The sequence below is a fragment of the Thunnus thynnus genome, chromosome 11, assembly GCF_963924715.1.
Source record: "Thunnus thynnus chromosome 11, fThuThy2.1, whole genome shotgun sequence".
Lineage (NCBI taxonomy): Eukaryota > Metazoa > Chordata > Actinopteri > Scombriformes > Scombridae > Thunnus > Thunnus thynnus.
The window spans coordinates 16,217,995-16,237,865 of NC_089527.1; the positions used below are offsets into that span (position 1 = coordinate 16,217,995).

General features: G+C 40.4%; 1 protein-coding gene across 8 annotated transcripts in view; it reads right to left on the minus strand.

Annotated features, from left to right (window-relative positions):
• The window catches only part of dip2a (disco-interacting protein 2 homolog A), an 89,475-nt gene that overhangs the window by 2,262 nt on the left and 67,342 nt on the right, over positions 1 to 19,871 (minus strand). For 2 of the 8 annotated variants that reach the window (XM_067603359.1, XM_067603363.1), the window contains 31 exons: positions 18,881 to 19,078; positions 18,551 to 18,642; positions 17,969 to 18,079; positions 16,788 to 16,911; positions 16,595 to 16,704; positions 16,304 to 16,406; positions 15,574 to 15,638; positions 14,995 to 15,088; positions 14,350 to 14,469; positions 14,055 to 14,169; positions 13,261 to 13,400; positions 12,731 to 12,867; positions 12,151 to 12,231; positions 10,407 to 10,534; positions 10,156 to 10,270; positions 9,015 to 9,216; positions 8,770 to 8,870; positions 8,355 to 8,435; positions 7,807 to 7,924; positions 7,503 to 7,624; positions 7,162 to 7,273; positions 6,892 to 7,001; positions 6,374 to 6,504; positions 6,061 to 6,229; positions 5,459 to 5,629; positions 4,325 to 4,354; positions 2,748 to 2,809; positions 2,384 to 2,441; positions 2,206 to 2,280; positions 825 to 999; positions 25 to 148 (listed from right to left, as the gene is read on the minus strand). In XM_067603359.1, the coding sequence (XP_067459460.1) occupies positions 25 to 148; positions 825 to 999; positions 2,206 to 2,280; positions 2,384 to 2,441; positions 2,748 to 2,809; positions 4,325 to 4,354; positions 5,459 to 5,629; positions 6,061 to 6,229; positions 6,374 to 6,504; positions 6,892 to 7,001; positions 7,162 to 7,273; positions 7,503 to 7,624; positions 7,807 to 7,924; positions 8,355 to 8,435; positions 8,770 to 8,870; positions 9,015 to 9,216; positions 10,156 to 10,270; positions 10,407 to 10,534; positions 12,151 to 12,231; positions 12,731 to 12,867; positions 13,261 to 13,400; positions 14,055 to 14,169; positions 14,350 to 14,469; positions 14,995 to 15,088; positions 15,574 to 15,638; positions 16,304 to 16,406; positions 16,595 to 16,704; positions 16,788 to 16,911; positions 17,969 to 18,079; positions 18,551 to 18,642; positions 18,881 to 19,078 (3,574 nt within the window). Of the gene's footprint in view, positions 1 to 24; positions 149 to 824; positions 1,000 to 2,205; positions 2,281 to 2,383; positions 2,442 to 2,747; positions 2,810 to 4,324; positions 4,355 to 5,458; positions 5,630 to 6,060; positions 6,230 to 6,373; positions 6,505 to 6,891; positions 7,002 to 7,161; positions 7,274 to 7,502; positions 7,625 to 7,806; positions 7,925 to 8,354; positions 8,436 to 8,760; positions 8,871 to 9,014; positions 9,217 to 10,155; positions 10,271 to 10,406; positions 10,535 to 12,150; positions 12,232 to 12,730; positions 12,868 to 13,260; positions 13,401 to 14,054; positions 14,170 to 14,349; positions 14,470 to 14,994; positions 15,089 to 15,573; positions 15,639 to 16,303; positions 16,407 to 16,594; positions 16,705 to 16,787; positions 16,912 to 17,968; positions 18,080 to 18,550; positions 18,643 to 18,880; positions 19,079 to 19,871 lie in introns of all 8 variants that reach the window. The other 6 variants (XM_067603358.1, XM_067603362.1, XM_067603361.1 and 3 more) reach the window with 3 other exon arrangements.

Below are 19,871 nucleotides of genomic sequence, written 5' to 3' on the forward strand. Positions count from 1 at the left end.
ATTCAAATCAAGTAGTAAACTCACCATTCAGCTATACTCTTGTGAGAACGGATGACAGAGGTCTCGATGTCAATTGGGTGATACCTCATTCCCCTCAGCTCCAGAGTCTCATCAAGAGAGCCCACCACATAAAGGGCGTCATGGCGCTCTGAGACAAACACACATAAATACACACGGACACAGTGAGTTTATCTGGGAAGTTCATGAAATCAAGATGAAAATTACAGTTAATTCAGAAAGCTGGAGATCACACTATCCAACTGCTTACATCACTGCACTGGCTATCTGTATCTTTTAGAATTGATTTTAAAGTACTTTTATTTGTCTATAAAGCCTTACATAACCTAACACCTCATATATCAGTGACTGCCTTTCATTTTATGTCCCAACAAGAACTCTCAGATCTAAAGTTTCTAAAGTGTCCCACAAGTAATCTGGTGAGGCTGTTTTCTGTTTTTATGGTCCAAAACTGTGAAACACCCTCCCCTTTGATCTTAGAACAGCAAACTGGTATTTTTAAAAAGAAATTAAAGACCTATCTTTTTAATTTGGCTTTTAATTCGGGGTAACTTTACTGGTATCATTGTTAATGTTTTATTGTATTGAGATCAAACTTTTTTACGTATTGTTTATTTTCATCTGATCTTGTTTTGTTGAGCACTTTGGGCTACATCTTTGAAAGCTGCTATACAAATAAAGTTATTATAATTATTATTATGAAAAGGAATAGTTGAGATTTAGTTAGAGAGGAAAGACGAAGTAGAAGATATCTTTACTTTTTTTGTGGTGAAAAAATACAAGTTTAAGCAACTGATGATTCTCACCTCCACTGGCATCAGTCAGCTCAGTGCGCCGCAGGAAGCCCAGATAGCCCGTCCTTGCCCAGACAGTCTGAGTGTCGCCAAAGCTGAGCTTGGTGTTGAAGTGGTCAGCATGCAGCGCCTCCTCTCCATAAACAGTGTAGTAGCCCGTGGCATTGTGAGGACTGCTCACCCAGATCTATCACACACAGAATAATGGAGTCACACAGATTATCCACAGTGTTTATGGGTTACTGTAGTGAGCCTTCGATCAGATATGAGCCCAATAAATATTAAGATGGACTTTATTATCCCAGAGGGAAATGGGTTTGCAGTGTGTGGACAAAACTTAAAAAAGAAAAAAGCAATTCAAGACATAGTCTACATAGGATGAAATCACTCGGTAAGTAATCGCTCAATTTTTCAGTCAGTATGTGGACATGCACACAAGAAACCAGGTTACAGGAGGTCTGGTGGAACAGTGTGAGGTCAGGCTCTGTAGTGAGAGCACAGCATTTCCCTATGATGCAAGTGTGTCTGAATTTTACTAATAATCAATGTTCTGTAGTGGAAACAGACTTCGAGAGGCCAATTTCAGTTTTAGTCAGACTTCTATTTAAATGTAATTGTTTCGTTTCATCCAGTCTCATTTCTATAAGAAATTAGCTTACTGTAGTCGACTGTAACCTGTTTACTTAAGTACATGTGAATGAACTGATTGTGGGTCACAAGCGCACACCTGCCAACCCTGGACAAATTTTTTGAGCACCACTTCGGTAACCTAGATGCATCAGATGCAAATCACTGCTGTTCGCACAATGAACTATTATACATAACAGTGCATCGTTTGCATACATGCAGCAAAGTCCATTTGTCTTTCATCTGCTTAAACATAGCTTACCAAGGAACACAATTCCACTTAGACTACACACTAACCTACCACTACTGCTGCATTTATACAGTTTCTATTCTTCACACCTCCACAATAATCAAACTTTAAGCCAATTTGACTTTTGAAAATGTGATTTTCAGCTAATTTGAAAAGATGATGACATTGTAGCTGTAAAACCCAAACCAGCCTGCACAGACTATTTTGTGGCTATGGTGAAATAAATATTTTAGAGCTGGTTAACACAACAGTTCTCATAATAGGTAGGCTTAATGGTATGTTGACCTAATAACGATGCATGCTGAATATGAATATGGCTGTTGAAACTGTAGAAGTAATCACACCCTCCCTTACAGCACACACAGATACGCACACAATTGAACTCACAGGTATCACCAAATTTTTGCGTAGTTTACACTAACAAATCGTACTTTGATGTCAAAATGCGAGCAGGTGGAACAGTGATGGTCAAACAAGGCTGCTCTGAAAAACTCAACAGGTGAAATTGTGACTTACCTCTCCTAGATGGGAGTCTCCCAAGGGTCCTTTAGTCTCTGTGTTGGCAATAATCACCTTCACTCCTGGAAGGATCTACAACAGCAGACAGTCAGAGCAGTTTGAGAAAAGAACCACCCTTTGCAGCATGACGTCACAGTTAATAAGTATTTTAGTGCATGTTTACATGACGCTGTACCTTTCCTGACTCCATCAGTGGCAAGCTGTGTGGAGACCCCCTCTCTACCAGGCGAACCCTGAAGAAGATGCAAAAAAAAAAAAAAGATAAAATGAAAGTTCTGGAGTTTTTTTCCTACATTCTGTATATAAACAAAAAAAAGGAAAAACTGTTGAGTTAACAGTGTTGAAAAATGTAAGTTTGTAAGGAAATGAAAAGGAAGACATAATTAAAAAAACAAAAACAAACAGGGGTAGCAAAACACCAAGAATGGCAACAGTAATTTCATATGTTTAGATATGTTTGCAACGGTGTTTTAGACATGTTCACTTCTAGCACTCAAATACAACTCCTGTGGTGACAGTACTGCAGTGGCGTCCCCTACCGATCATGTCGTAGAGCTCTCATGTCCACGTAAACGGTGGTGGGGTCCGGTCCGGCTGTGCCCTGCAGAAAAACAAGCAGAGTGTGACATGAGTCAATAATGTAACTCTTACAGCCCTGACATTCATACATGCCTGAGTGGAGGGGGAGGTGGAAGCTGCTTATGATACAACTGTTGACAAAGCAGGGGGGGGGGCAGCCAGAAGTCAACCAGCCAGGCTACGATAGTTAGGACTCTGGCAAAACTCAATCATGTCGCCACAGACAGTTTAAGTAACTGCAGAGTTAAATTCACCTGTTCTAATGCTGTCAAGAGTAAGTCAAGCTACAGAGCCTTATCAGAGGCCTATGAGAAATGATAAATTAACTGTAGCTCATTTCCTTCAATTGTTTATCTTCTGTAACTAAAAAGGCACATAAATTTCAGAAACTTCTAACTGAGCATCATTTATTTTGATTAAATGTCCATAGCTCTGCCATGCAGCCGACATCTAATTGAACCATTTCTCAAGTACTGACTCTAGTCATCAGATATTGATTCTTTCTGCTTTGGGATTTGTCATCATTACTGCCATAAGACAAGTCACAACACATTATGTTTTCCATCACTCCTTTGCCAGAGTTTAGCCAGAGCACAAGCTAGCAATGAGTCGCTGTATGGCCGTCTGCAAGGTCAAAGCCAAAACATACAGAGAGGGCTAATTCAGTATAATGAGCCGGGGGACACCAGCACGTCGAGCCAAGCAGAGGTTTCAGCAACAGAGCGTTTTTTTTTTTGGAAAACCTCACCGAGACCCAATCCAAATTAGTCTTTGCCATCGAAACCAAAGCCAACAGAGTGATTAGCCTAATTAAGAGTGCATCAATCTCTACTGTCAAACATTTCCTTCAATGAACCTTGAATGAACAAGTTTGCTCAACCAATACAGCTGAAGAGTCAAAACTGTGTGTGGTATTTGTTATTGATGAGTTTAAAAGTGAGATATCATCAATTTGAAGGGGAATAAACAAATTAAAAACAACAGCCTCTCTAAGTAAATGATTTCTGGTGGGGAAGAGAATGAGAATATTCATGATTTAACTAAATATTACTAAATGTTTACTAAAACTAACACTAACTAACTAGGTGTGGTAAATGAAAGTTAAATATAAGAACTGTCAAAAATCTCACAAAAAACGTCCTTATACTAGTTATTAAATAATACATAAACAATTCTACCTCATTGTAAATGTATGCATCACTTTCTGGAATAAAGGCTAAAGGGTTGACACACTTCAAATTATAAATTTCTCCTAATAATTCATGCTGCTCGTTCATAGTATAATGTAAAGTAGTGCATCATAAAGCAATGGTCGAGAGCCAGCCACTACTGATAAAACTTGGCTAAAAAAATGAATTGTAGCGAGGTGGAGCTGAAGCTTGTCAGAGAAAAAGAAAACAAAGAGAAAAATCAGTAAATAATAAGCATTTTTGAACATTATGCAGGATAAACAACAAACACACATGCACGAACACGCATGAACACAAAGACCCAGCGGCAGCCCAATGAGCAAACAGCCACTCTTATCCTACAGTACCTGCTCAGCCAGTTTCCCTAACCTGTTGGGCTGACGGGGACAGATAAATAAAGATATATACATGTACATATTTATATATGTGGACACACATGCACACACAACAAACAAGCGAAAAAAAAAAATCACCAGTGACTGAAGAGATAATTAAAACAGAACATCAAAGGGCCACGGGAGAAAAGAAAAAAAATGAACACAGTCAGACTGAGAAGCTGTGAAACCACAAACCCCCCAAAATCAAATTAAACTATCACGAAGGGTTCAACTCAGTGCATGCTATTTCTGCAATAGTTCAAAAAACATCAATGGAGCCCCAACAACTGACAAAAGTAAAGTAAAAGTAAAAAAAATATTAAAGATGACATCAATAAATAGTTGTCATGAACTGGCTCATGACAATCATTTATTTAATCAAATTAAATTATTTACAAAAACAAGTCAATGAGGAGTGACTGAAATCAGTGAACCCAGTGATGTAGGTGGGTACATGAGTGATTTGAAAATAGTGATTAGAGAACAGAGGTGGTTACAACTATTGTTTTTAAATAATTAAAAACAGTGTAGAATAAAATATGAAGTTTTATGCTTTTCTCTTAAACTCCAATTAGTTGATAAGCAAAGACAAAAGGTTTGTACTTTTACCTTTGTCTCCAATTAGTAGATAAAAAAGTTTTGGACTGTTTTATTTATGTTTAGAGGTTTTAGCATGTTAAAGGAGTTTACATATATAAAGTTTTTGGTTGTTTTTTTTTTTTTTTTAAATCAACTGATTGGAGGTTAAGGAAAAAGTATAAAGCTTCATATTTCTTTATGCACTCCATTTTAACTACTTAACTTACAGTATTGCTGATTCATGTATTCAGTTATAAATCTGCCTTTTGTCAGTTTCAGGACTCCATACAACAACCAATCTTTTCCTGTAACTGACCAGGTATCACACATCTCCACTGTGTCCTCCTCACTTCTTCCACAATTAACATTTTTAGTGAATTAGCTGGCCAAGCAGAATAAAGCAGAGGATTTTCCATTACACGTTAAGTGTTGCCAAACCTACATTTTAAATTTTTTTGTCTAACTGCATGTTACTCTATACCTCTCTAACCCTCCACTCTTCCTCTTCTAATGATGGATGCTTACCTGCAAACAGATCGCCACATTAACCCTGCAGCCGAAGGTGGTGCTGACGGCACGAGGTGAAAGCCCCAAGTCCTTGAAAATCTTTGAGAAGGACTGAGTTAGTGATATGCGAGGCCTCTCCTCTGCTACCACCATGCACGTACGCACACAAGACAGGTTCACATTTCGCAACTGTAGATGGGGAAAAAAAGAAGAGTTGGATCAGCTGAGCATGCTGAAAGACTGAAATTACAGTAATAATGTCACATAAACTTGCATATAAACTTGGAGCTAATGAGAAAAATTTAATGGTTACGTTTTCACATTAATAGAACTGTGTTATGAGCTTTCTAATAGATAGGCTCTACTCATTAAAACACAGACATGATTTGTAAAAAAAATCTCCGTCTCAAGTGCTGGAAGAAATCAGCTCACAGATAAGGAGAAGAGAAGTGTTTCACCCCTGAGTATCCCTGACTTTGTTTCCATAATCATTGCTGTGGCAACAGCACCACAGGGGAAAAAAAACAGCCATTGAAGAGAACTCCTTAAATTTTATGGAAGAAAATGCTGCACTTTGTTGCTTCCCATGAGACACCAGACAACTGAAGAGACAAACTGACCCGCAGTGCTTCTGTCTGTGAACCCAGGCCCTTGGTGCACATCTCCATGACTGAGTAAGAGCAGAAGGTAACGCGCACTTTGTATTGGCTGACCGCCGCCAGCCACAGAGACGCATTGCTCTCCAGCTCCAGAGGGGGAACGAGGATCGACTGATGGCCCGAGTACACACTGAAACCAGAAGCATACAGAGAGGCTGAGCAGGAAGACACAAAAAGTCAGCTAAAAGCAAATAACTCAATGTTTGTCCCAGACGCTATCAAAGGCTATTTAACCCTAATAATATTATTTCTGATTTTAGAGCTGCTGGTTCACCTGCACAAGCACCAGAGAGCGAAACCCAGGCCACAGTAGGGGTCCAGACAGATGGCGATCTGCCGAGAAGGGTAGAGCTCACACTGCAGTTTGATGGAGCGACACAAGGCACTAGTGGCAGCGTGAGACATCTAGAAGAGACATAACACACAATGATGCATTAAAACTGGGTCCTGGAGTGAAATTCAACTTAAATACAACTCCTTGAGCTTTTAAGGATCCATCGTTTCACTCATGGACACCTCAGCAGTGTGTAGATGGTCGCTTGAAGCTGAGAACTTTCTCTTCCAGGGTAAATTTTTCAGACTGTCACCCAGTAATACACAAACATCTGATTTGTATTTTGCTAGCTTGTAATTACAACCATATTGTTGTTTCATTCATGATCTCTACTATAAAATATTAAGAACTATTAACTTTCTTCAGAAATGTGGTCTGGTAGCATCCCATCATGACCTGTCAAGTACTGAGATGACCCATGTGTATCTACTGTCCTCATCACATCTCTGTCAACATACTTTGACCCCTGCTAGGATGCCTGTTGTGGACACACTGAAGTCCAGGTAAGCCAACATCTCAGGGGTCGGAGGCTTATACATCTGGGGACTCTTCTTCCTGGGGAGGTCATCTGGAGGACAAACAGAGGAGTAGATGGAGCAGAGTTTTTACAGCAGACATGGAAATCAAAGACCATGTCCTTCCTTTATTTAAAAATCTACTGGGTGATGTCAACATGGGAGCAAAACTGAAGACCTCAGTGTGTTTTTGAGTGTGTGCACATAGTTCACCTGTGTCCAGCACCATGGGCCAGCTCTTGATGTCCACAGCAGCAGCAGCCTCTTTGGATTTCAGCAGCTTCATTATTGCTTGAGTGGTCAGGATACACACCGACTTACTGACCTTTAACACACAGATACTACAGTATTACAGCATGTATAGACAGTATATTACATTTTTTTAACTGTTCACACAGAAAGAAAAGCACGCCTCAGAGTGCAGAGCTGACTTTCTATATAATAAAGTTTATCACATTTCATCCATAAATTCACCAGGTTTAATCATTGTAATATAACTGTGGTAAAAGGGATTTAATTAGTATTTTGATGCAGGTCAGGAGACGCTGTGTTACCTCAACAATCATCTTGACGGTGGGCAGGGTGGTGGCCAGGTTCTGCGGGTGCGGGGGTCTGACAGTCACTGGGACACAGCCAGCATACAGGCAGCCATAAAAGGTGGCAATCAGGTCGATTCCTGTGCAAGAACATTTATAATTTACACAGTTTTCCATTTTATATATTATGGCTGATGAAATGACTGAACCTTAGTATAACCGAAGAATAAGCCTTTTCTATAATAAGAATTTAATTGCCTCAGGTGTTGGCGTGTAAGATTAAAAGACAGAAAACGCGGACAGTGAAGGAACAGATGTCTACCTGGTGGGTAGACGAGCGCTACATGGTCTCCGGTGTTGAGGCGTCCCATAAGTGCCGCAGCAACCCGCTCTGCCCGCTTGTGCAGCTGCAGACAGGAAGCCGTACTAGCCACCGTGCCCTGAAGAGCAAAAGATAAGAACATGTTAGATTCATCTACACCACTATCTTAATTAAACAGCTATTAAGCAACAAGTTCAAGGATGATGGCTAGTCTTCATCATCCTACATCTGATATGATGAAATATGAGATGATAAAAGTTATTCAACCAGAAAAGATTTCGTTGTACTGTTTCTACCAAGGTAACTATAGATTTAATACATTTAGTTGTATTAGGTATTAGGTTACTGCAAATCAATGAGGAATTACATAATTTTTGCATTGATATAATGAAGTATTTTGATATCAGGTATTAAATAAACTGTATTATCCAAAAACAGACATTAACTACAACTGATTGTTGTTGTATATATATATATATATATATATATATATATATATACCTTTAAATGAGACTATGATTAACAGATGCTAAACAGAAAGACATTACCTTAGCATTGAGAACAAGAAACAGTGGATGGTCCGGAGTGGCCTGAGCTCTCCACTGCAGCACATCCTGTATGTAGAGGAACTATAAAAGAGAGACAGAAACACAAGTTTAACTAGAGAGGAATCAAAGTAACACACAGCAAAGTCAGACACACACTGACGCAATAGTGACACAATACACGTGTGGAATTAATGGAGCCTGGTGGCACAAGATGGGTTTTTGTAAATGAATGTGAGATATCATGGGTTACAGTTTATGTGAAGCTGATGAGAGTAATGAATGATTGAGGAGTCAGCAGTCCACTCCATCAGCTGCATATATTTCAGATTCCACCTATGGATCCTTACCCGTGTCTGCAGCATGTATGTGTGGGTGATGAGTGGGTGAAATGAGGATGAATCTCTACCTTACGTGCCTGGTCATTGTCCTCTAGTTGGGCCACATCTCTCCCACAGGCCTGTGCTATCCTCTTGCCTGCCACCAGGTTGCCCACTATCATAGAAGCAGGTCCGACCTCTGTCCAGCACAACCACAGTCATTCATCATGTCAATGAAGTCAGCGACAACACTGATATCATCATATTAATAAAAACTGCAATAAAAAAGAAGAAATTGATTTTTTTTCATGCTGCATCCATGCAGGGACGTCTGGTTCTCTACCTGGCTGTTTTTGTCTCGGCTTGGGTAGATTCGTGACACACGTGTGAGGGCACATGAGGACGTTGCAGGGGTGCAAGGCGCCCTCCAGGAAGCGCTGTTTTGTCTCAGATATATGAATGCCACCCAGGGGAGCCTTGGGAAGCGTGTTGGCAGGCACCAGAGCCAAGCAGTACACCCCGACCTGGTGGATGCTGTCGATGGCCTGGAAAAGACAGAAACCAACCAGTTCAACAAAAGTGTTGAGTAAATCAGAGCTGAGTTATAAAAAATTATTCAATGTGAGCTTTTTTTAAAATATATTTTAGTTTTAGAAAGCACTCTGGGGGATGTTTTCACCTGCAATTATTCTTGATTTTATATTCATCACTATTAAATGCATGTATAGATTAAAAGATAAATCAAATCTAGTAAAAAAAAACAAAAAACAATAAAATCATTTTTTTCATCTTTGAGTGAGACTTAAAAAGGACAATAACAATAGTTATGTATGTTCTCACCCACTTAAACTTCAAAATTATGAATATTTCACTTTACTAGTGACAATTTTCTAAAGCATACAACCAGGCTTTTAACTGAAATGATGTCCTCCAGCTGCTTAGAAATGTAATTTCAAGTAGCGGTTTTAAAAACACGCCTTTCTTGATGCCTTGAAGAATTCTTCCCCATCACACATTTGGAAAATTAAGCTGTTAAACAGATCTTCTATGTTTGCTTATTGTTTGTCTTGTGGGTTTGATGAGGACAGTGATGTGCTTTGATGTTCTATTAATGTCCTATTACTTTCTCTCCCCTAAAGCTGAGAGACTATATATACAAAGTGCACAAGTCATTTATTTTTATCTGATGTGGATGTAACATCAGAGTATACTTTAAAATCAAATGTGCCAACATAACAAAACATGTGTCACAGTCTTAATGCTCTCTGACTGTACTGTATGTGCTACTTATAAAGACAAAGTTCTTTGGCGGTCTCTTGGCTGACTATCAAATCTTGGATACCAGAATGTCCTTGAACATACCAATAAGGGTATAAAGTATACTGTACATGAATTGCACATTTACTAAAATAAAACATACAAATCCACAGATATATTCCTTTAATTAGATATCACTGATCATAAGTTGTGAAAACAGTCAGCACCTGAAGGACACGGCTCATCCACTGGAAGCTGTCTTCCTCAGAGGCGTCTGGTCTCTGCTCTGCCACAACAACAATCCTCTCATCATGCAGCACTGACACAGAAAACACAGCTATCCTGGAACACACAACGTACAACAACACTGTTACAGATGGAGTACACAGCTCTCAGATGAGACAGTGTGTAGATATGACAGTTTGCAGATATGTGGAGAAGTGTAAAGTTTGATTCTGAGAGTTTTTTTTTCTTTTACCTCCCCCTGTACACAAACTTCATGGGCTCCACTGCCAGTGCTGTGGCAACCACGTCGTCAGCATTGTGTCTCCGTCCACTGACCACCATCATCCCATCCATCTTCCCCACCACAAACACAAGGCTGTCCTGGTTGGAAATGCAAAGTACACACTATTAGATGGGTAGATTGTGACATTTACCTAGGCGGCAAACTTTGGGGCTGAAAAATGAAGCCAAAAACTGGAGTTCCTCAAATGGCCACTTGAGGCTGCCTCCAAAAGCGAGTCAATCCCCATAGACCCCCATGTGAAAACCCCCAGCTGTACAGCAGTAATAAACATGTTTACAGCCCGTTTCAAAAAATGCTTGCTTTAGTTCATGAAAGTTAATTGTAACATTTTGGTTACATTGGTTACATATTTGTTCAGCGTTTGGTTGTACTAAAAGACCCTCGAAGGAGCTGGATGTTCAGTTTTCTGGTAAGTAAATTTTGTTTTCATGGTTGAAGGCTGTTTTTCGCTTGTGAATATTAGCATTAGCATTAACACGGTTAATCATAGACTACAAATGCACTGAGCTAACCAAGCTAGCAACTAGCAGCTAGCATTAGGGTCATCACCACCCTCTCGTCCAAACACTTCTGGCTTCTAAAATCCAAGATGGTGATGGTCAAAATGCAAACTCGAGGCTTCAAAACAGAGTCTACAAACCAAGGGATGACGTCACAGTGCCTACAGCCTTTTTTTTTTAACAGTCTATGCATTTACCTACTTTAAAGTACAGTGTGCATCCATACAGCATGCAGATTAAAATATTAAGTAAAAGCACACAAGTAGGGAAAATGAATGTTTCTAGACCTCAAAAGGTTTAATTACAGCTTTCAAATTTTTATCAGCCTCTTTATGTCCTTAAGCTGCCATGTCCTGAACTCTGCTTTCGGCTCAGGAATAAAATTACCACCAATTCTGGGATGATGCATCTCTTTCAGATGCACTGACTAATTAGCCTAGCAAAGCCATTCCCCACTCATTCAATCATTGGCTGGCCCTGGATCAATGAGACAGATGTCATTTTAGGTCGGCTGAATAAAATATGATTCTTTACTTCACTGATTTTAAACTGTACAAACAACACAGTTGTTCTTCTAAACCGTTTACTAAGGGCAGTTTCTGAATAAATAAACCTCTCTGTCGACAGTTTTTATTGGAACAATAGTATTTTCTGCTGAAGAAGAAGTCTGTGGATTATCTTAAGTCTGTGGGACATTGTTTGTGGAAAGACACACAGCTGTTGAATGAGGAAATCACTTTTTGTGATTTATCGTCAGCTGACCCATTAAACTGGGTTTAAAAAGAGCCTTGTGCTCTGGATGATAAAGCTGCTGAGTTAATTCAGGTTCTCTAAACTCTTGCTCTTACTAAGCTATCACTCTCTTCACTCACAACCAGAGACACCAAATGCAGGCATGTTTTTTAAAAGGTTGTTGAAAGTCTTTCTGGGAAATGTAGGAAATTACTAACTGAAGTAGACAGGGCAGGTTGATGAGTAACATTGAGGATATCAGTATCAATATAGAATCCCAGGTTGTATATTAATGTCAAGTATTTGAGTATTTGAGGTTCGAGCAGACGTATTTTAGTAGCTTGTGAAAAGCTACAACTTATTACAGTCGGGAGGTTTGGAAGAATTGACGCGTTTAATGACACAGCTGTAAGACAGACAGAAATGTAAGTTACAAGACTGATTAATGAAGTGGAACTTACTGGTCCCACAAAGCCCAGCAGTGAGGTCCTGCTGAAGGGTCTGTCACTGATGGGAAGCCCAGACGATGTTACTGGGATGGTCTGCAACAAGACAGAACAACGTTAAAAATACACATGCATGTATGAAGTACAAAGAATTTAACATTTTCTCTACTTTGAATAACATTGCATGCAATAATGAAGTACATGTAAGCTTTTGCAGTCTGCATTCATTTAGCAAAAACTGCAGTCTAATGAGTGAGCTTAGAGAAAGATGATGACTGGAATAAAGCGCTTTAAGGTAGAACTGCAGTGACTGGGCTAACTGGGAATTTCAGCATTTTAAACAACATGGTTTTGAAAAGTTATTTTAAGGTAACAATCAAATGATTTCTCACATCCTTGAGAAAAAGGTTTAAATTTTGTGCTATCAAAGAAGGCCTTCATCCTTCATTATGTCAAAAATGTGATATCACCCAGGTAAAAGCAACTTGTTCTTCCCTTTTCCTAAACATTCTATATTTTAACAAGATTTTCTCTCAGCAAATGTTATATTAATTAACAGGAGGTATGCGTATGAGGTATAAGGTAAAACACTAACCTCAAAAATGTTCTTGGTCATGCCTGGGAGGCCGTAATAAGCTACACCAGTGCAACCTGAGCTCACGCAGATCTCTCCAACCTCGTCTGTCTGACAGAGATAGGGTGTCCCCTCCACTCGCACCACACAAACCACAGCTGGAAATGCACAATGACAGGAGATTTCAACATCAGAACAATTAAATATTATTACAAGTAAACATCTAAATTGGTTTACTTATGCTCATTTGGATTGCTTTATTATTAACTTTTTAGATCATGTCTACTAATATTTTTTTGTTTAATTGGATTTTGATTTGAATTGTTTGGTTATTGTCAACAGAGGTCTTTGTAATACACATAGAGGGATTTAAAAGCATTGGGAAGTTGGAATTTAGTTTCTCTTTTCAGCCGGATCGCAAAAAATCTGATCAGATCATCCCTTCTCTCTGTGCTGCAAGTACGAATATTTCACCTTTTATCTTTATTGTTAGCATTTTACTCATGAACATCAGCCAAACGTTAACCGATGGCCGGCACAGTGCACTGTACCTCCAGGCATGACCTGTCCCACATCCTGCACTGTGAGGACAGAGAGTTTCTCCTCTGTGTCCACACGGATCACACTATGGCTCAGCCCACCCATAGATAGCACAGCCTTCCCTGGAGGAGGAACGCCCATTTCTGGAGGTCTGCGGGACACATACATTATTAAAATAATACTTGTAGTATTACTGAACAGAATAAGACACGTGGACCACTTTGAGGGAAAACTATTAGAGAGACTTACAGTTAAATATGTTCACAGTATGCAGATACCAACATTGCTTTGTTTCGTGACAAACATAACATAGTTTCACAGTTTGTATGGCTGTGATGCCAGTTCTTTTTGTTCTTTAATAGCAAAAATGGCTGTCCACTGCCTTAGTACATTGTGTTTATCACGGCAGTACTGACACCTCAGAGGAGACAGATATGGTTTTGGTAGAACATGACTACCATGTGAATCTGTGAGACTATGTGGCTCCATTACAACATTTCTAGACTTGCATATTTCTCAAAACAAATTGCATTACTTGTTTTAAAAATAGTGCCAGTTTGTCTATTTGAGGCATGTTTTTAGTCCATCTATCATAATAATCCTTCTCCATTACTAAGCTCCATGATCGGCAGAAAGCTGTAAAATTGTTCAATCCATCTCTGTGTTAAAGAAGCATCAAATCTCCCTCCTCTCCCTGCAGGATCCAGCTGATGTTGCAAACGCAGTGTGACATAACAGCACAGTGATGCAAAGCGGTAGCATGCAGGTTGCTTTGTTTCAAAAGGGTGCAGTAACCGCAGCTCACCTGCGGATGGCGACAGTCATGGCTTCTGAAGAGCTGGCACATGGACAGATCACCTCAGGTCGCAACCCACGTGCCTGGAACACGTTGAGGAAGGCATCGCAGGAGGATATCGACCCTGTAGTAACACACACACACACACACACACAAACACACACCCCAATACACAGGACACAAACACACATACAGAGCCAATCAGCAACAAACACAAATAAGTGATAATCTTTGGTAGCCTGAGGGTTTTAATCATGTTGTACTTATGATGTTTTATTAAGTGAGAGTATGTTGGTGGACTCACATGGGTTGGCTCCATCAGCTACGATCAGCATGCGCAGTGAGCTCAGGCTGATGTCTCTCTGGTCTCTTTGGGCCAGCAGAGACCAGTGCATGTCCCTCGACTTCACCACTGCTACCCGCGCTGCGCAGCAGACACACAAACACAAACAGACATGTTACACGCAGTCAACAAGACAGGCTCACAATAGAATCATCCAATCAACACCTCTGTTGTCCAGCTTGACAGCCAATCACAGATCACAAAGCCTGACAGCAAATAGCAGCACAGACTGACTCAGTTGCCAACAGGTGACTCAGCAGAGCTCGAACCAGACAGGAGCTGAATTTTATTCAGCACATCAGGCCTCCTGTCCTCGACCTCCACCGGGCTAATACAGCTGAGCCAGAAATCAATGAGTCCGACAAACTATTGCTTTAATCCATCCACCCGTCAAATGTGCAGTGAGAATCAAAATTGTAACGAGAAACAGTCTTTTCTGGGTGTCACTCTGGTCAGATGCAGCCTCACTGATAGAGCAAAAAGTGGCACGATTTAGTTACAGTTAGGTGGTTTGACCCCGCAGCGAATCACCTTTCATATGGTTGAGATGCAGCAGGCAGAGTAACAGTGAAAAGTGACAAAAGTCAAGGATTGAGCATCCCTCACCTTTGTATGTGTGAACCTTCTGTATCCAGGAGAGGGGGTTGACTTTCATCAGGGAGTAAGGAATGCTGATCACGTGCATCCGATTCATGACGCTCTGTCGTGAGAACAGACAAGCATCAGATAAGCGCCAAAATATCTAACAAGTGTGTTACGACTACATGTTGTCACTGTAAACAAGCTGCGAGTTATGACAAGATTTTATCACTTACTGCGAAGACTATAAAATATGTGTGTGTCTGTGCTATGGAAGTGTCATTTTAGGAACAGCAGGTCATGTATGATCTGTATGTAAATTCCACATCATGTTTGCTACTAGCCAATAAAAACTGGGTTAACTAAGTGTTAGAATAAGAGGTTTGAATTTCTTTTACAGCTTTCAAAGTCTTGAGTTATGAGACACGATGTTTCTGCCCATCAGGACTTTGTTAGCGTGAATTAATTTACATACTGATTAAGCCCTCAGAGGGAAAAAAGTCAGTCAAATAAATGTGACTTTTTATTCAGAGTATAGATCTCTTCTATTTCTAATTATAAAACCAGCCTATTAGCTTTGCCAGGGGGGGGGTTAAGACCACTCACAGTGAGAACACCATGCCATAATCCTGCTTCTCTCTTGAAGTCCAGGACATTGGTGATGGTCTCGGCTGTAAAATCAAAAAGGAGATATTGCCAAGGTTAGGCGAGATTTTTAAATGTGACATTCCTGTGCTTGACTCGCTAAATCACATATCATCCTACTACTTTTAACACAGCACAATTTTCATAATAAAGAGTAAATCCTGACCACAGAAGTATCAGATTGAGAGGAGTAACAAACTAAGTTTCAGAAACAGAGCTGGAGTGTCTCTAGGGGCTGCTGGTGCAGTTAGAAGTTATTTAGAGCAAAACTGGGACACTGGAGGAGAGGAGGTGCCTTTCTTTTTAAGCAGACCTGACCCAGGTCTGATGCAAAGAAACACAAGCAACTGAACAGCTGCATTTATTGAGCTAGACTGTAATTACACTTCAATAGGATCTGTGAGTAACGTGACAGGGAAAGTCTATATATTATGGATTATAAAACTGGTTTATTTGATGAACATGCTGTGTTATCTAACCTGAAGTATAAATAAAAAAAAGTCAACAGAGCAATTCCGAAAAGGCTCTCTTTCTGTTTCTCTCTCTCTTTAGCGCCTGCACTCCACTGTTGCTCTCAAATGTGACTATGATATATTCTCATTACCACCAACTGGATGCTTTTGCCCATGACAGAAGAAACAAACACTGCAAAATGGGTACTTGAGAAGTAAATACAGAGTGTCTTGCTCACCCTCAGCGTAGCCGCAGGCTTGTGTGAGGGCGTGACAGTGAGCCAGCATGGCTGAATGGGACACTGTGATCCCCATGGTGCTTCCCTCCTTGCTGGTTTTATACTGGATGCAAAACAAACGCACGGTACAGCATTTGAACAGGGTTAGGGTACATAAATGAGATATAACTATATGAAACAGAAGAGAAACTAATAATTTGGTTGAATATATTAAAATATATGTAAAATATATATATTTTTTTTGTTTTATTGTTAACATCATTCTACATTCTTCAGTCAAAGTGCTCTTACTTCTATGTAGGCTATGTCATTACTGGCTTCCCGTATTGGAGGATGCCAGTCTTTAGGAGGCTTCACAACATGTTTTCCATCTGTCACAAACCACAGCAACCGTGGCCAGCCTGCAGGGACAGATAAGAAATCAGTTCGAACCAAGTCAAACTATATAGACAGATAGTCAAAATGAAAATAGAACAGGCTGTACCTTTGAAAGTGGCTACCTCCCCCGTTTGTGCTTTGGGCAGGCCTTTCTGACAAGCATCAGTGGTCAGTGCCAACGTGACGCCACAGCTGCCCAACAGAAAACCAATCTGTTGACTTCCTGCATCCTGGGGGACCAATGAGGATGAAAATATATGTAGCTCATTTTGGAAAACTTTGGCAAACAGTTTTGTCACACAACAATCAACTATTAACAATAAAATTCAAAATATAAAGACTTTGAGAAAAGACGCTGTGAGAGAATGCGGGAATTGTAACGGAGAGAGAGAGAAGGACGATGAAGGAGAAGAAGAAACCTCAGAGCATTGTAGATCAAAGCAGCAGCAGGTAAGAAAGCAGAGTGACGGCTAATCACTATTAAAAACTCTGCTGCTGAGCATCAAAGCCTGATCGTCGCAGGAATAAAACCCAAGATCTGACACACACTCACTCATATTTGATTGGCTGTGCAAATTAGTTTACAGCTACACTCATGCTGAGCAAAACATACTGTGCAGGAAAGCAACAAAAAAAAAGGGAGATACAGGGTGGAAGGAAGGAAAGTGGGAGGAAAAATAAGAGTGATAGAGACAGAATAAAAAGAAAGGAAGAAAAAGAGAGCAGGAGAAAAATGAGTTGACAAGTCAGTGTCTGAGTTTCTGAGTCTCGAGAACAGTTGGCCTGTGATCCAACATTTTGACCGGAATGATACATAATTTCACCTCACTCAAATCTCGTTAATTATAGCACAGCATCTGCCAACAGCATGCTTATAAAGAGCAATCAAGAACCGGCATTAATATTCAACCTGTGTAACTAATGTGGATGAATTTGGTTCAGTTTGAGCTGATGGATGTGATGGAGACTCCTATACATCACAATGCACTGTAATTAGAACATTTAAGAGATAAATCTGCTGCTGCAGATTTAGTCATGCAACGAATGACAACTAGATTACTACTAGAAACTAGATTTTCTTGGGTACTAACAGATATTCAAGGATATTGGAATAAATCCTGAACATCAACATTGAAACAACATAACAGTTCTTCTCTTCCTTTCAATCATTTAGGGGTTAAATGTCCAGTAGGGGTCACTCCTGCTCTTCACCCATCTTGCAGAACAGCAAAAAATGTCATAAAGTCTAAGCATTCACTCGTGATTGTATTTTGCAGTTGTCTTTACCTTTCTGGTCAGTGGCACTTCAATAGGCACAGGCACCAGCTCTGCCAAGAGACAGCCGTAGAAGGCCACCATGAACATCACTGGGTCATTGTTGGGGAACACAAGTGCAACCTACAGATGTGTCAAAGATACCACAGCTGTCAAAGTATGTCATTGATTATTTGCTTTAATGACTGTTTCTGTTTGAAGTAAAGATAAGGAGAACAAGGGGTTGCATGGACAAGATCTGAAACCAAACATTTGATTCTCCTCATAGGAGTGCCATCAAGATTTGAAGAAGGCTCACTTGATGATAAAATGTTCTTAAGTACGGTGACTAACTCCTTTTTGCTAATTTTTCCCCCATTTCATTTTCAGCACTACCTCATGTTCAGAGAAATACAGCCTTGGTACTACAGCTCTAAATGTTGCATTATTTACTATTGGTTATTTAAAATACTGGTGTTGAGGAAACTGAGCTTATTGTACTGTTGCATTTGCTGAATATTGTTTCAAGAGCATCGATCAATTCCCTAAAATGCAACAAGGAATCTAACATGCAACTGACTGCCACTGAACACACAGTTTTATCTCATGACTTACTCTATCTCCAGGCATAAGCAAAGGCTCATTTCTGGTGCTCAGCTTGTTAAGAAGAGTGTAGGCCAGTTTCTGACTGCGGGTCCATAGTTTACCTACAGAGGTGAAGACACGCACATCACACATATCACACAAATATTTCATATGATTTACAAACACAAAAAACAGCTTAGACTGACAGTAGGTTACAAAATAAGTTATGTAGAGACAAACACAGACATGTATCTGTCAATTATCTGGATGGAGAAAAAACCACAAAGAGTGGATGAGAAGAGTTGTTTTACCAATCTCCATCATTCATTCTGGGCAAATCTTCCTCTGGTTGACACCTACCGTAGGTGAGTGTGTAGACGGGTTTGCCAGCATTGTCAAGTGCCGTCAGACAGGGGCTTTTAGGGTGCGTGGTGCCCCACCGTTGCAAGGCTGCTGGCAAAGAGGGAGGCCAGTTGGTCACCACGCCGAGAGGCTCTCCTTCCAGGGGGCTCATCTGCTGGCCTTCTGGCTTTGGCTGGTTGGGATCTGGCTGCTGGACTAAATACAGGAGGAAGAGAACATGACAGTCTGAAGGTAGGCAATTTTGTCCGTCAAAGCATAACTAGCTCCTGACATGCTGATGCCATCCAAGCTCCAATCTATTTAATAAAGTAGCTCCGTGCATCTCTCTTTTTGAGGGATTTACACAGAAATGGCAAATTTGTGAATTATACAGCTATCTTAAAGGACGGCTCAGGAGTAGAGGGAGTTAGGATTGCAAGACAATGAGATGGGGGTGATAGAGGATTAAAGGTGAGCTGTATTCTGTCCTTATCGGTCTTAGTGTTCCTGAGAAACTCAGTCTTGTCTGTCTCAAGGGAGCTACCGGTTATTGAAAGGCACAGGTCTCTCCCTTCATCCACCCTAGTCACACTCTAATTTGACTTCCATCTCTCCATCAATATTCTCCCCTCACACCTCCCTCTTCAACCGTAACTCTCTGACAAGTGGCATTCAGAATTTTTAACTGAGCTGGCTACATGAATCCCCGCCAAATAAAACACCTCTATTGGGAAAAGATAGTGTTCGGTCTGCTCCCATTTCAGCACTGTGTGTTTTTCTGCTCGCACCATGCAGACCGCTAAGGCTCGCTGTGCCACAGAATCTTTGCCAAAGTCAGGGAGGCATTACAATTACCTGCTGATATATTACTATTCCTTCTGTTTTTTTTCATTTGCACAGTGTTTATTCAGCCTGGCAGAGTACCACCCAAAACCCACGATGGTTGGAATGGAGGAAACGGTTTGACAGGGCTGGTCCACCGTGTGTTTCTGTACCCAGTTTTCCCCCC